Source organism: Centropristis striata, chromosome 22 (assembly GCF_030273125.1).
Source record: "Centropristis striata isolate RG_2023a ecotype Rhode Island chromosome 22, C.striata_1.0, whole genome shotgun sequence".
Classification (NCBI taxonomy): Eukaryota; Metazoa; Chordata; class Actinopteri; order Perciformes; family Serranidae; genus Centropristis; species Centropristis striata.
This window is the reverse complement of record NC_081538.1, coordinates 13,462,023-13,476,924: the sequence shown is the minus strand read 5'-3', so window position 1 is coordinate 13,476,924 and position 14,902 is coordinate 13,462,023. Positions and strand designations below refer to the sequence as shown.

Genomic DNA, 14,902 nt, shown 5'->3' with positions numbered 1-14,902 from the left:
CAATGCAATCAAGCTAGCTAGCTAGCACTTAGCATGCAACTTAGTATTTGCTATGCTAACAGAATATGGTCCTGCTGGACAGGTTACTACCTTCTTGTCCAAATATGGTCACTTCTGGCTCCAAAAACCAAGATGGCGACAGCTAAAATGCCAGGCTTTAAAATGGTAGAGCACTAAGTGACGAGTGATTTCTCAGTGGTTACTGTACACTTCTTTTATACAGTCTATGATTATTATATGATTGCACAGAATTCCAGCATATAGGTTTGATTATGTTTATTGAATGAAAAAAAATAAGACAAAACATTGCAGTGACAGTGCATGCTGCCATGTTGTTCATGATGCAGCTGCTATGGTGACGACCTCTGGCCTTCCACTGCTCTGTTCTACACAGGACACATGAACGGAGCCATCTCTGCAACACAACACAAACAATCATAAACAAACAGCCATGTCAAGCGACCATGCTGTGATCCTGGGAGGGTCCATACCTTTTCATAGTCACCACAGTGTCAATGTCGTGGTTCTCCTCCTTGGGCTGCAGGTTCTTCAACACAATCTATACGTTATACACACAAGCAGATAAATTGTTAATCATTTAAATATTCACAATATTAGTAATATTTTTTTACCCTTGATAAAGCTAGTTAGGAGTTAGCTTTGATCTAAATAGTTTTTTCCTGTTTTTATGACCCAAGAATGGTAAGAATAAACATTTTGCCAGGTAATTATTTAAAATATTTTATTGAAATTAAAGTAAATAAAACAGTTCAACTTAGCATCATCTAGTGGACTGAAAAACCAACTGTTTTTATTATTTGACTACAAAAAGGTTCATTTGTATTTTCTATTATTACAAATGATATTTGGAGACCACCTATTCATTTTTCTGTAGAGGAGGCATGTTTTACGATCGTCCAGAGGCGTTTATTGGGCGCTACGATGTCCATCATAAGCGTCTTTATGTAGCTCTTAGCCAATCATATCATTAGCTTAGCCACTAACGGGGCTAGTTGGTAGATTAGGCTTTTGCAAATCCTGTTGGAAGCAAGGCTAAAACATCCTTTCTGGTTGTGATAAAGGAGTTAAAAGCCAAACATTGTTCTTCTTTTGAAATAAACTTTCGCTTTAAACTATCTAGACCAGTGGTTCTCAAATGGGGGTACGCGTACCCCTCAGGGTACATGAAGGCACTCCAGGGGGTACGTGACATTTTAAAAGAAAAAATAAAGAGTAGCACCCATGCAAAAATCCTTTAAAAATAATGAATAAATATTTTAGGAAAATATAAGTATAAGTTCATAAAATTAATTTTATATTCAGTAGGCTATTCAATTTCCTGATCCTAAAAACCCAGAGTGTCCCCCATACCAGGATGGTTGGACCCAACCTGTCATATGCCACCTGGCATCACCTGTCAATCACTTGAAAACTCAAAGATGGAGTCATGGTTGAAGCGTAGCAGTTATAGTTTAAAATGGTTATGTGGTCACTGTTTTTACCACATTAGTTTGAATCACTACATTTTAGTGATGAGGAATATTTGCAATAAATTTAGTCATGGATTATTAACATTTAAAATGTTTGAAATAGTTGTTTTTTTTTCAAATGTTTGAATTTTGGATGTGTTTATCAGTTCCAAAGTTTAATAAATCAGACACTGATGGCCCAGCGCTCTGTTTAAGGGTTTTTTTCAAAAATGCTTTGCCCTGGTTAGAGAGTACTTGGCTGAAAAAATATTTCACAGGGGGTACATCACTGGAAAAAGCTTGAGAACCACTGGTCTAGAAAACTGTCTACAGCTAGATCCAAAGAGAGCTTGGCATCTGCTGCAGCCACGTTGGATCCGTAAGAAAACTACAAGGTTCCTTCTGTCCCGTTCTGTGATTGGGTACCAAAAGCAGGGCTAAGAATCAGCCACGGACACCATGCTGCCTTGCAGTGCAAAACGAAATCAAGCGTGCAAGGCAGCATGGGTATACCCAGGCTAATTTTCTATATCAATAATGTATAAAACATATCAACACATGGAATATATTACAAACATCAGCAGAGAACTGGAAGGATTAAAGGTGATACTGGGCAAACAAAATAAAATCAGAATGTGTATGTAGTTAACATTTGATCCTGTGTCGGTGCTGTTGTGTACCTTAGCTAGCTTTTCTGGCTCCTCCGTTACACCTCTCTGATAAATCTCCAGACATAAGGAGGACAGGTCACCCCCTCCGCTCAGGACGTGATGTCTCCGGGCTGGCAGCGGCGTTCCCGATGGAAGGAGAACAGTGAACACCTCAGCTCCGGATTCATCCACCTCCTGCAACACCCACACACAACCAAGCACCGGAGGAGATTATAATTATTGTCTTCAAATGCTTTGCAAGTACATTAAAAAAAAAATGTATATACTGTACTGTCCTACAAAGCCTATCTGCAGTAACTACATTTATGGTCGAAACTGAGTTATAACTAAAACTGAACTCCTTGATGTCTGTTTTATCTTGTGACAAAGTTTTAGATTTCAATTGTGCTTTATTTCAGAGAAATAATAATGTAAAAATTGCAGTAACTACAAAATCCAACTTATAACTAAAGCTAAACGTCTTGTATTTCTTCATTGTGTTGAATAATGAAGAAAAGAATAATAGAAATTATAAGTTTATTTGATAGGGAAATTAATATCTTGACAGTGATTAAGTAAAAAAAGTAAGGTACATTTATATTAAGACTAAAATATAATATTACTTTATAATATTAAGTCTAAAATACACAAATATTTGAATAGAGTTGTTAAACATTGTTAAATACACTTATAACAAAATCAATTTGAAAATGTTTATTCATTGAAAACAAAATATAAAAGCTGAAAGACAACAACGTTGTAGTTACTGCTCTCTATCATATATTATTAGAGTGCAGTTACTACATTTTGGGGGTCAAAGGTCAAATAAATCGTCATGATTTTTGAGCGTAAAAATGACATCATTAATACATGTAGAAATAAGTGTCATATCACTTACCTACCTATAACTCATTTGGCTGACCAGTTAAAACACGTTAAAATACTTTAAAGCAGTTTTTCTCAGTTTTACCTTTTACGTAGTTACTGCAGATAGACTTTGTAGGGCAGTGTACATACTGTGTGTTTTTAATTAAACAATATACCTTCACTAGTATGTCAGCTGCAGAAACATCCACTGTGACGGACTCCTCCTCAGGAGCAAGGCAGTCTTTGCCAACCAGTAAGCCTGCTTCAAGGGCTGCTCCCACAGCGATGACCTCATCAGGCGGTGCTGAGGTCAGAAGCTCCACATCAGGAAACATGTCACGGATCATCTGCTGGAGACGAGGGATCCTGGCTGAGCCCCCGCAGAGAACCACCTGAAACACACCATAACAAAGTTTATTACTGATGGTTATTTGAGTTATTTGAAAACATTTGAAAAAAACCCAACTATTTCAAACATTTTAAATGTTAATAATCCATGACTAAATTTATTGCAAATATTTCTCATCACTAAAATGTAGTGATTCAAACTAATGCAGTAAAAACAGTGAGCATATAACCATTTAAAACTATAACTGCTACGCTTCAACCACGACTCCATCTTTGAGTTTTCAAGTGATTGACAGGTGATGCCAGGTGGCATATGACAGGTTGGGTCCAACCATCCTGGTATGGGGGACACTCTGGGTTTTTAGGACCAGGAAATTGAATAGCCTCCTGAATATAAAATGAATTTTATGAACTTATACTTATATTGTCCTAAAATATTTATTAAATAATTATTTTTAAAGGATTTTTGCATGGATGCTACTTTTTAAATGTATATTTTAAAATGTCACGTACCCCCTGGAGTGCCTTCACGTACCCCCAGGGGTACGTGTTCCCCCATTTGAGAACCACTGCAATAGACCATCAAAGGAAGCACATATGTGAAACTTGCCACCACTGTACCTTGTTAATGTCGCTGGTGCAGAGTCCAGCCTTCTCCAGCAGGGGTCTGATTGGCTGGATGCTCTTGTTGAAAAGTGATGAGCAGAGCAGCTCAAATCGAGCTCTGTGGAGACAACACACTCAGAATAACTATTTATTATTCACTCTGACTTTTTGCAATACTTTCATCAGCATAAGAAATATTTCTGAAAGTCAATATTTTGACAATTTTATTGACAATCAAGGCTTACATTAAATGTATTCGTATATGCAAAACATAACAGAGCCCGTCTTCACTGCTCACATGTATCACCATTATCTATTGATTGTATACATGCAGAAAAAGTATTAAAGATGGAATCCTTAGCTGGCTTGGTAGAATATAGTTCTTGTCATCTGCATTAGTACTGTACAATTCATTCAATTTTATTAAAATCACAATTAAGACTCATGCAATATCAGAATCGCAAGGCGCAATACTTGTTCAAGGTGAAACGCATATCAGAATTCTTTCGAATTAAGTATTGTGGTGCTGCAAAGATGTCCTGGCCTAAAAATCAGACAACATTCTATGTTTCCTGACGATTTTTCAAAGAAAATGAGAATTATGCAAAAATGATCAGTACCTCTAATATCGTGAACCACATTGACATCTTTATACCAGTCAAAACAGCAATTAGACTTTTTTTATTTTTTAAATCATGCAGCCCTGATCAGCATAGTGAATTGTTATTTCAGTGGTTTACCTCGAGATGTTGCATTCAAAGTCAGTGCCATCGTGCAGAGAGTCAACAAAGCAGTTGGCTGAGCCCAGTGAGGACAGAGAGTGTTTAGCCATGTCTGCTCCGTTCATCAGCTTCATCATCGCCCGAGCATTGCTGCTCACATCATGCTTAAAGGTGCTGCACAACAAAAACAAAACATGAGCATGGCTAGCAGGAGTCAAATACTAACAAGCTATGTAACAAGTTGTATAGGTGCAGATGTGCGTTTGTGAATCAGGAAACAAGATTTTTGATCAGACAGTTGAATTAACATCTCTTTAAAACAGTTACAACATTCATGTATGGAGCATTAACTACAGCACTTTATTAAGTTTGCATTAGTTTTACCCAGATAAAATGATTTAGTACAACAAAGTTGCAGTTTAAGGTTCACGGTTCTGTGTTATATCTGTGTGGTCTTTAATGCAAATGTGCAACACACGGTGTAAAACATCAAGTTAATGAATGTGAGGAGAGCTTGAAGAAGCAACAGAAAACACAGCAGCTACCGTTTGAATTCTGCGGCGAGATGCTGGGCCAGAGCCTGTGTGAAGCTCTCTCCTCCGATGCTGTGGTCAGTGTGGGTGTTGAGAACCCGGAACATTCCTCCGTTCACCTCCAGCACTGTCACACTCAGGGATGTCCCGCCAAGCTTATACACTAGGACATGGCTGTCAACACAGTAGAGATCAATGAGATGGCAAATCATCTGGAATGGATACATTTTCTATTCAGTCAGTACCTGCAGCTAATTATTTCAACCATTTCTCCATTACTTTCAGCTAACCGTTTCGACCGTTTCTCCATTACTTTTCAAAATCAAATCAAAATTACTTTATTCATCCCAGAGGGGAAATTCAGTTAGTCTGTTAGCTCTGTTAGAATGAGACAGCCTGATGGCTGTAGGAGAGAAGGATCTTTCTGAAGTATCTCTCTCCGTCCTAACGGCATTCCTTAGCTAACGGTTTCAACCGTTTCTCCATTACTGTTTGCTTACTGTTTCAACTGTTTCTCCATTACTCTTAGCTTACTGTTTCAACCGTTTCTCCATTACTCTTAGGGTGCTTTCACACAAGCATCAATCGCACTCGGTAGCACACTAAATCAAGCGGACCGAGACCTCCAAAAAGAGGTGGTCTCGGTCCGCTTGATTCCGCACCAAATGCCTCTGGTGCGGTCCCTCTGGTGAGAATGTGAACCTGGACCAACTCAGGTCTAAACGAACTATTCGAAATGCATCAGTGCTTAATTTGCATGCTGCGTGTATATTCCCCTACATTCATTCAGCAGCAGCGCAAATCATGTCTACCAACACATGTTGTGCCCCTGCTGAAAGAATGTCGGGGTATGAACTTAATTTAATCTGTAATATACACGTTTCATTCGGTACAAACGTCATTCAGACCAATGTGGTTCATTTGCATGTGTGAACGCGGACCACACACTACAGTACAGTATGCTACAATGTAACAATCTACTGCCTGGTGCGGACCAAATAATCGAACCATCGGTGTGAAAGCACCCTTAGCTTACTGTTTCAACCGTTTCTCCATCACTGTTAGCTTTCTGTTTCAACCGTTTCTCCATTACTTTTAGCTTACTGTTTCAACCGTTTCTCCATTCTTTTTAGCTTATTGTTTCAACCGTTTCTCCATTATTGTAAGCTTACTGTTTCAACCGTTTCTCCATTACTGTTAGCTTACCGTTTCAACCGTTTCTCCATTACCGTTAGCTTACCGTTTCAACCGTTTCTCCATTACCGTTAGCTTAACGTTTCAACCGTTTCTCCATTACCGTTAGCTTATTGTTTCAACCATTTCTCCATTACTGTTAGCTTACTGTTCGACCGTTTCTCCATTACTCTTAGCTTACTGTTTCAATTGTTTCTCCATTACTCTTAGCTTACTGTTTCAACCGTTTCTCCATTACTGTTAGCTTACCGTTTCAACCGTTTTTTCCATTACTCTTAGCTTAACGTTTCAACCGTTTCTCCATTACTCTTAGCTTACTGTTTCAACCGTTTCTCCATTACTCTTAGCTTACTGTTTCAACCGTTTCTCCATTACTGTTAGCTTACTGTTTCAACCGTTTCTCCATTACTCTTAGCTTACTGTTTCAACCGTTTCTCCATTACTCTTAGCTTACTGTTTCAACCGTTTCTCCATTACTCTTAGCTTACTGTTTCAACCGTTTCTCCATTACTCTTAGCTTACTGTTTCAACCGTTTCTCCATTACTCTTAGCTTACTGTTTCAACCGTTTCTCCATTACTCTTAGCTTACTGTTTTGACCATTTTTTCCATTGCTTTTAACTTATGGTTTCAACCATTTCTCCATTACTCTTAGCTAATTATTATTTATTTTTAGTCAGTACTTCCATCTAACTATTTCAACTGTTTGTCCATTTCTTTAAGCTAATTAAGTGCACTGCTTAGTCAGTACTTTCAGCGAACCATTTCACCCACCTTTATAGTACTTCAAGCTAGTTATTTCAACAATTTTCCATTACTTTTAGCTAATTATTTGAACTGTTCAGTAAGCCAATATTTGGAATGTCCAGGTGTTACAGATGACTTAATATGTTGATATATTTTTTTTAAATCAAATTGGAATTTGATTTAAAAAATATATCTATTTGTAATATAACTATTTTCATAATAGTTGAGCTACTATACAATCTTTTCGTGTAGCCCCTTGCAACAGCAGAAAGGCAATCACTGTGTTAAAGCAAAACAACAGGTCAACTCTAATGACATGCAACATGTGCGAGGAAGTGCTTTTGGCATGCTTCAGCATTGAGCAGCAGTGTACCTCTTTCCAGAAGAACAGTCCTGTCCAATGTTATAGGCCAAGAGAGCAGCAGCAGGCTCATGGATCAACCTCAGTACATGGAAGCCTGCAGCTTCAGCTGCCTCCCTGCACACAGCAAACACAGTGGTAGACTTTGATAAAGGTTTCACTGTGTCAGGACAAAAACGGTACAGTTGTAGTGGGCAATAATGTGACCTACCTCAAAGCACGCTTCTGAGCATGTGCAAACTCAAAAGGTACAGTAATGACGGCCTCAGTGACATTAGAGTCCAGAGCAGACTGCGCCGTTTCTGTGAAAATGAGAATAATCAACTTATGGTTTATCTATAAAGCATATTTTGGTGTTTGTTTGTTTGTGTTTGTGTGTGTGTGTGTGTGTGTGTGTGTAACAACCTTTCATTTTGTGGAAGATGAGTTTTGCAACATCCTCTGGAGCAACATACTCCGGATGATCTCCTGCTGTAATCTCATAATAAGGCTTCTCTTGTCTGTTGACCACCTGAACATAGCCACCATTGTGTTAGTAGTACAGTAAAATGTTGTAGACTCAAGCAAACTAACAAGCCAGAATGCTTTTTTCTGGAGATGAAAGTGGTAAACCTGAACAGTATCAGAGAAATACAGTAAACAAAATCTAGCTTATAAAGCAATCATTTTACACCAGTTTGGGTATAAAACCTTAAAGGATTATTTAAAACACACACACACACACACACACACACACACACACACACACACACAAAGTAACATATAAACAAACTCACCTGACACTTGGTCTCCGTTTTGTGAGTTTGGGTCTCTGGATCATCAAAGCTGTCCATTGAAGACGGGAAGAGAAAAGCTTTAAGTAACATACCAGGTCCTTTATATCATGAATGATGATACCAAGTATTAAAATCAAGAGACGGGCTACTATTTATTGTGTGAAACCACTAGCGTTCTCAGAAATGACATTGTATGAGACGCTACTGTTTCATTTTTAATAATCAAAATGCAGTTACTGAACACATCACCAATGTGTGAACAGATTTAACACAATTTAAAAACTGAGACTTTCCCAGACTTTCTTGGTGGCCTATAACAGCCTGTGGATGGACTTCTATGGAAAGGACAGTTTTCCTGATGAAATCTAAAGAATGCAACATTCACGCCTGCTGTCCAGAGCCTTGCCTCTCTTCAGCTCCCCTACAGTACCAACAGTGTGCACCACTAGCTAAGGTTAGCTAGCTGGACACCCACCACAACACAAAGTCCAACACTTAAGTTACTGTTAGCTGGCCAACCTTTGCTAGCTTGTTCTATATATTATCACTAGCAAAATAATATCTGGGTGGATATATTAGTTGGCTAGCTTGCCAAATAATTTGACTAGAAACATGCATGCTATTAACTAACATTTGTAGTAACTGACTTTAAGTGGAAGTAGAACACTAATAGCTAATCTGCTAGCATGCTAGCTAGCTAATACTATATACTTAAACACTTTGATCTTAATACAATATGTATAAAGTTAACTGTGAGAAGTAAAGTGACTAATTTTAGGATAAAAACACTGTAATGTGATCACTGGAGGCTAAGATAATGTTGTGGTATACTGGATAGGAAGTAGGGCTGGGCGATATATCGATATAAAAGATACATCTATATATTTTTAAATGTGATATGGAATTAGACCATATCGCATATATCGATACAAATACAAGTGTAAAAAAGAGATTTTGATTTTTCATTGTATTAAAAAACACAATCATACCGTTCTTAAAGCCATTTGAAATTTTCATATATTTTTAAATGTGATATGGAGTTAGACCATATCGCATATATCGAGTAGTTCAAATTTGCACTGATCATTGCTCAAGGCAAGCTGCGGCTATTATTCAAGATATTTTTTTTTATTTAAATGTGCGCTTCATGGAGCTTTGATTTAGAAAAAAAGGTACTCCTGTTGTTATACAGTATTTTATGTTCATTTAAATAAAATGTTTCAATAAAAGTACTTGTGACATGTCATATTTGACTTTGACTGAACATTTGCTGTTACTTTGCGGAAAAAAAAATTGGGATATATATCGTATACAGATATTCAGCCTAAATTTATATAGGGATATGACTTTTGGTCCATATTGCCCAGCCCCAATAGGAAGTAAAGTGACGGGCAGCTAGTAAAGCGGATATACGTGGTCAGTTGCTTTCTACTTGCCAAATGAGACACAAGGCCTAAGCTAAGCAAAGGTTAGCCAGCTAGCTATGACTTAGCTACACAACAAGGATCCAACATTGGTTGCTTCTCAATGTTAGCTGGCACAGAGCCAATAGTTCAAATACAATATAGTGCAACAACAGGTAGTACAATTATTCTAAATATACTTATAGAAGTATAAGTACTTTACTTGCACTATAATGGATGTTGCCTGCAGTTCACTTAACGGCCACCTTTGTTATCAATTACAAGGGTTTTCTGAAAATTTCATATGGTATCTTTAAACTTGTTTGTGGTATTAACATGAAGAAACGCAGACAGATGCTGCTCAAGAAAGATCTCCAGCTTCAGTGTGATAATGTGCATTCAACAAATTTTTTCAACATATGTATATTCAACAAGTGGGCCTCCATATTGTGATACAGTGTATCCTGTAGATTTAAGATTTGCAAAAAAGACAGTTTCTCACCTTCTCCCCAGCACTTGCTTCACTTTAACAACTGTGTTGGCAGCGTTGCGGACCCGTCCTTGCTTTGCTGCAATGCCTACAATCTGCAGGGGGGAAAAAACAATTTATACTAGAAAATTTCCTCTGGGGAATTTCTGAAAGGGCCACGGGAGCTACTGCCGGTGTGTGTACACTATGATGAGATTCTTCAGAGATTTCAAACAATTAATACTAGTAATGTTATGATACTATATAATATAAAAGGAGCACACCTACAACAAACATTCCTTTTAAAGTATTTATTTATACAGCAACCTATGCCCTTTAACCTCAAAATGTGTGTGTGTGTGTCTGTGTGTGTGTGTGTGAAACATGTGTATGTGGTGTGCGCTTACGCGCACAGTTGTGTGTGTAACGAAAATCGCATAAAGTTACCTGTGTGTGTGTGTGTGTGTGTAATTAAAATCACATAACGTTACCTGTGTGTGTGTGTGTGTGTGTGTGTGTGTTTGAAGCATGTGTATCTTGAGGAGTGTGCGTGCTTACGCGCATGTGTGTGTGCGTGTATATGGATTATTACACCGATACACAAGACTTGTGTAAATGGCCAGGCACCATCATATCTTAAAGACCTCATAATGCCATATTACCCTTCTAGAGCACTACGCTCCCAAAATTCTATGTTACTTGTGATTCCTAAAGTCCTTAAAACTAGATTGGGAGCCAGAGCCTTCAGTTATCAAGCTCCTCTCTTGTGGAATCATCTCCCAGTCTCAGTTCGGGAGGCAGACACCCTCTCTTTATTCAAGAGAAAACTTAAAACTTTCCTCTTTGACAAAGCCTAAAGTTAGGGCTGGCCCTAGTTATGCCGCTATAGGCATCGGAGGACACGATACACCGGGGCCCTCTTTCTCTCTGTCCCAATAATACATGACACAAGCTTTTATTTTCCCAGAATACTCGCACTTTTCTCTGCTCTCTCTTCACAGGGTGTGGAGCTGTGGTCCTGCTCCATCACCCCTGCTGGTCTCACTGCCGTGGATCTGGTTCGGCCCCAGATGGGAATGCTCCTCTCCTGGTCCACTCACCATCACTACTGGCCAATGGTGGCACTTCATCACCTGCTGCTGCTTTGATTTGTGTCTACTGTTTAAAGTTTAAATGGAGTCTCTAGGTGAAATTATGCCGGAGAAGTAGACGTTTAAAAATCTCCAATTATTGTTCTTTTTCGCTCATTTTTTTCCGGCCGTGCCATTCATTTCAATGCAAAATTTTGTGAGGCTTACGTCGCGAAAAATTCGTATTCTGTAGAGAAAAGTAATAGTACACCGATGCCGATCAAACCACACGTTTTGATATATAATTTGTCCTGCAACTCTTCAAGTTGTAGGACTAGTAGCGGGACGAAAATTGCGTCTGGAAGAGGAAGAAGAAAAAAAAAATCCACAGTATAACAGTAGTGCCCAGAGCACTGGTCCCTACAGCTATTGCTGTGCGATTGCCCCGTGGCGCTAATTATAATAATTTTCATTAAACAGAGGACAGATGTCATGTACATTAATGTGTTAGTGGTGAGAGCAGTGTAAACCTTAATTTGAGTGCAAGTTAATGAAACAGCTGAATGTTTTGTGAAGCTGTGGAGCTGAAGTACAGTGAGTGTGGCGCAATAAACAATTTAAAAAACCCATAAAAAGGTCTAAACTGTGTTTACCTGAAAACTATGAACTTGATAACTGACATGAAGAGAAGTGAAGTGTATGTTGTACCTGCTCAGTGTCTCTGTAGCCCACCACAGCTGGAGTTACTCTGTCTCCTGCATCATTAGCGACCACATCAGCACGCCCATCCTAAGAAACAAACATAATTTCAGGTGTAAATTAAAAGACATGAAATGAAAATAATTATTCATTATTATAGAAAATCAATGTTTTGAGAAGGTTTCTGCCAGTGTCAGTCTGGTTGTCTTGTGGAATACTGTTTGGGTATGGGGGACTGTGAGCCTTGACTATGAGCATTTGGTTTTAATTTAAATGGAGTAAGCAACCTCCAGTGTGCTTCACAACTGTTTCTTTTCTGGAATGCGCTTCATGGAGGAGCAGCAAAAGTTTGGTAGCTCTCTGTTTCCGCACAAATTTGCTAAGTTTTTTCTCTCTCTCCGTGACAGGACAGAGAGATTCAAAAGATCCTTCGCTCCTACAGACATCAGGCTGTCTCATTCTTCAAGAGATTCTACCAGACTAATTGAATTTCCCCTCGGGGACGAATAAAGTCATTTTGATTTGATTGATTGATTTTGTGTGTGACAGCAGGGATGACATGAGCACCGCCAAGTCTGAAGTCATGGCACTCTGTTGAAACACAGTGGATTGACCCTTCCTGTATAAGTGAAGGAGTTCAGATCTCTTGGGGTCATGGGTAGAATAAGGTGGAGCTTGATCATCAGGAGAACTAGTGCAGCAATGCAGATTCTAGATAGATAGAAATATTGAGAGGCTAAAGACAAATGATAGGTGCTTTAGCCTCTGGTCAGGATCCTGTTGGCCTCACTGTTTAGCTGTTCCAGCTCATACGACTGGGAAGAGGCCACAGCGAAGACCAAGAGAAGAAATTACACATCCCTAGTAGCCTGGGAACACCTTGGGATCCCCTGGGAAGAGCTGGAGGATGTGGCAAGGGGGAAGGAATAATGGGTGGCCTTGCTTAGGCTGCAGTGACAGAAAATGGATGGATCGATGCCAGGTAATGTTTAACAATTCATAATGAAAATACCTAAACATCATCAATGATGTAAAACTAGAGAGAGGCTGTAGGAATATCTGGAGTCAGTCCGCATTGCCAAGTCTGGGGCAGATCAAGGATTGTAATGGGTGTGCAGGCGTCATATGAATCCTCATTTCCTTCTAAAACTTAGTGCGAGAGCAAGTCAATTTAAGCACCACAGAGAGATGCATTTAGCATCAAGTTTGTGTGCATCTTAGCAGCACTTTGAGCTGACGTTTGGGTCGAAACTGTGTATCAACTTGAGTATCAAAATCAAATCAAAATGACTATTTATCCCTGAGGATAAATTCAGTTGGTCTGGTAGAATCTCTGTTAGAATGAGACAGCCTGATGGCTGTAGGAGAGAAGGATCTTTTGTATCTCTCCGTCCTGCAACAGAGAGAGAGGAGCCGTCCACTGCTGTTTTTTTGTCCATAAAGGTTTTATGTAGCGGATGATCTGGGTATTTCAGGATGGACTCGAACATGCTGACAGGTCATCTCTCCACCACCTCCTCCAGTGTGTCCAACCTGGCTCCAACCACAGAACCAGCTCTTTAGACCAGTCTGTCCAACCGCCTTCATCTCTGTGTCTGATGCTGCCTCCCCAGCAGACTGCAGCATAAAACAACACACTACCACCACAGACTGATAAAACATCTGCAGCATCTTACTACACATGTCCAGAGATCTGAGCTTCAAGGAGAAAAAGAGGCAGCTCTGCCCCTTTTTGTAGAGAGCATCTGTGTTTAGGGACCAGTCCAACTTATTATCCAGGTATATACCTAGATACTTAGAACTTAGCACCACCTCCATGTCCACCCCACAGGTATTCACTGGCTGAAGGGGGGGCTTGAACCTGTGGAAATCTCTGATCATTTCCTTAGTCTTTGAGGTGATCAGTAGGAGATAGTCAATTATGAAAACACCAAAGGGACCATTAAAAAGAAAGGTTTGCAATAGGTTCTACTGTTTTTAATTACTTTAAAATGGTTTTAGTAGGCCTACTTCACGCAAAGTGAGCACAGTTATACTATTAAAGTTAAAACAAAAAGTTAATCATTTAATAACATTAGCAGTTGTGGATATCCTCACAGATATGGGATAAATATATGCATAGTAACGTTAGACCTACCATACTTTAAATGACTTCATTCATCCTATCTGAACAGTTAGCATCTTAACAACAGGCGCTATTTCAGTCACATTTCTGACTAAATATCAAACCCGTCACTCTGTTGTAGAGCAGAAGAAGAAGGACAGCGTTGACAAAGGCCGGTACAGTTCAATTGTGCGTAACTCACCTTAAATATCGCAACACAAGCGCAAGTATATCCGAAATGAACTCCAATAGCAGCCATGCTGAGCTATACAGAGCTGGCCACGAGATGAGACCGGGGTTCCGCTGCCAGGGATAACTTCCGCTACATGATTTTCACATTAAAAGCCTATGGACCCTACATATCCGAAATGAGAACCAAGGAGCGGAATGACATGATTATTTGACAAAGTAATAATAATAATAATAATAATAATAATAATAATAATAATAATAATAATAATAATAATAATACTTCCGGTACATTATTTTCAGATTTAAAAAAAATCCGTTCAGCATTTTTATTTCGAACATGTGCGAGTAACACAACAAAGTAAACTGAAAAACAAACAAATCCAATGAATAATCAAAACAAAAATTGCAATAGTCAAAACAAAAGCTATAATGTGAACGCAACATGTCCGAAAAGGAGTAGGATGGAGCATAATGCTTATATAAACCTACCCCTTCTCCACTACTCAATTTAAAAGCCTATGGAACCTACATAACCGAAACGAGAACCCAGGAGCAGAATAACATAGCTACTTGACAAAAATAATAATAATAATAATAATAATAATAATAATAATAATAATAATAACAATAATAATAATAATACTTAAAACTTCCGGTACATTATTTTCAGATTAAAAGCCTATGGAGCCTACA

General features: G+C 38.8%; 1 protein-coding gene and 1 long non-coding RNA gene across 2 annotated transcripts in view; one reads left to right on the top strand and one right to left on the bottom strand.

The window, feature by feature from the left end:
- Nucleotides 1-14,902, top strand: part of LOC131960908 (uncharacterized) — a 116,553-nt gene that overhangs the window by 20,082 nt on the left and 81,569 nt on the right. The gene's annotated exons all lie outside the window — the stretch shown is intronic.
- Nucleotides 262-14,343, bottom strand: hspa14 (heat shock protein 14). The gene is made up of 14 exons (XM_059326167.1): nucleotides 14,220-14,343; nucleotides 11,923-12,003; nucleotides 10,178-10,260; nucleotides 8,273-8,321; nucleotides 7,902-8,007; nucleotides 7,708-7,798; nucleotides 7,509-7,613; nucleotides 5,208-5,369; nucleotides 4,681-4,836; nucleotides 3,956-4,058; nucleotides 3,163-3,378; nucleotides 2,150-2,314; nucleotides 492-559; nucleotides 262-415 (listed from the first exon to the last, which is right to left on the bottom strand). Exons 1-14 carry the CDS (start codon nucleotides 14,274-14,276, stop codon nucleotides 337-339), a joined length of 1,521 nt encoding a protein of 506 aa, XP_059182150.1. The 5' UTR covers nucleotides 14,277-14,343; the 3' UTR covers nucleotides 262-336.

What these genes read in the sequence shown, in the direction of transcription:
- hspa14 (XM_059326167.1), bottom strand. Translation starts at nt 14,276, where the DNA reads ATGGCTGCTATTGGAGTTCATTTCGGATATACTTGCGCTTGTGTTGCG. An exon ending in AAACGGAGACCAAGTGTCAG is followed by an intron (nt 8,008 to 8,272) that starts GTGAGTTTGTTT and finishes GGCTATGTTCAG; the next exon opens with GTGGTCAACAGACAAGAGAA. An exon ending in CTCGCCGCAGAATTCAAACG is followed by an intron (nt 4,837 to 5,207) that starts GTAGCTGCTGTG and finishes TTTGTTGTGCAG; the next exon opens with CACCTTTAAGCATGATGTGA.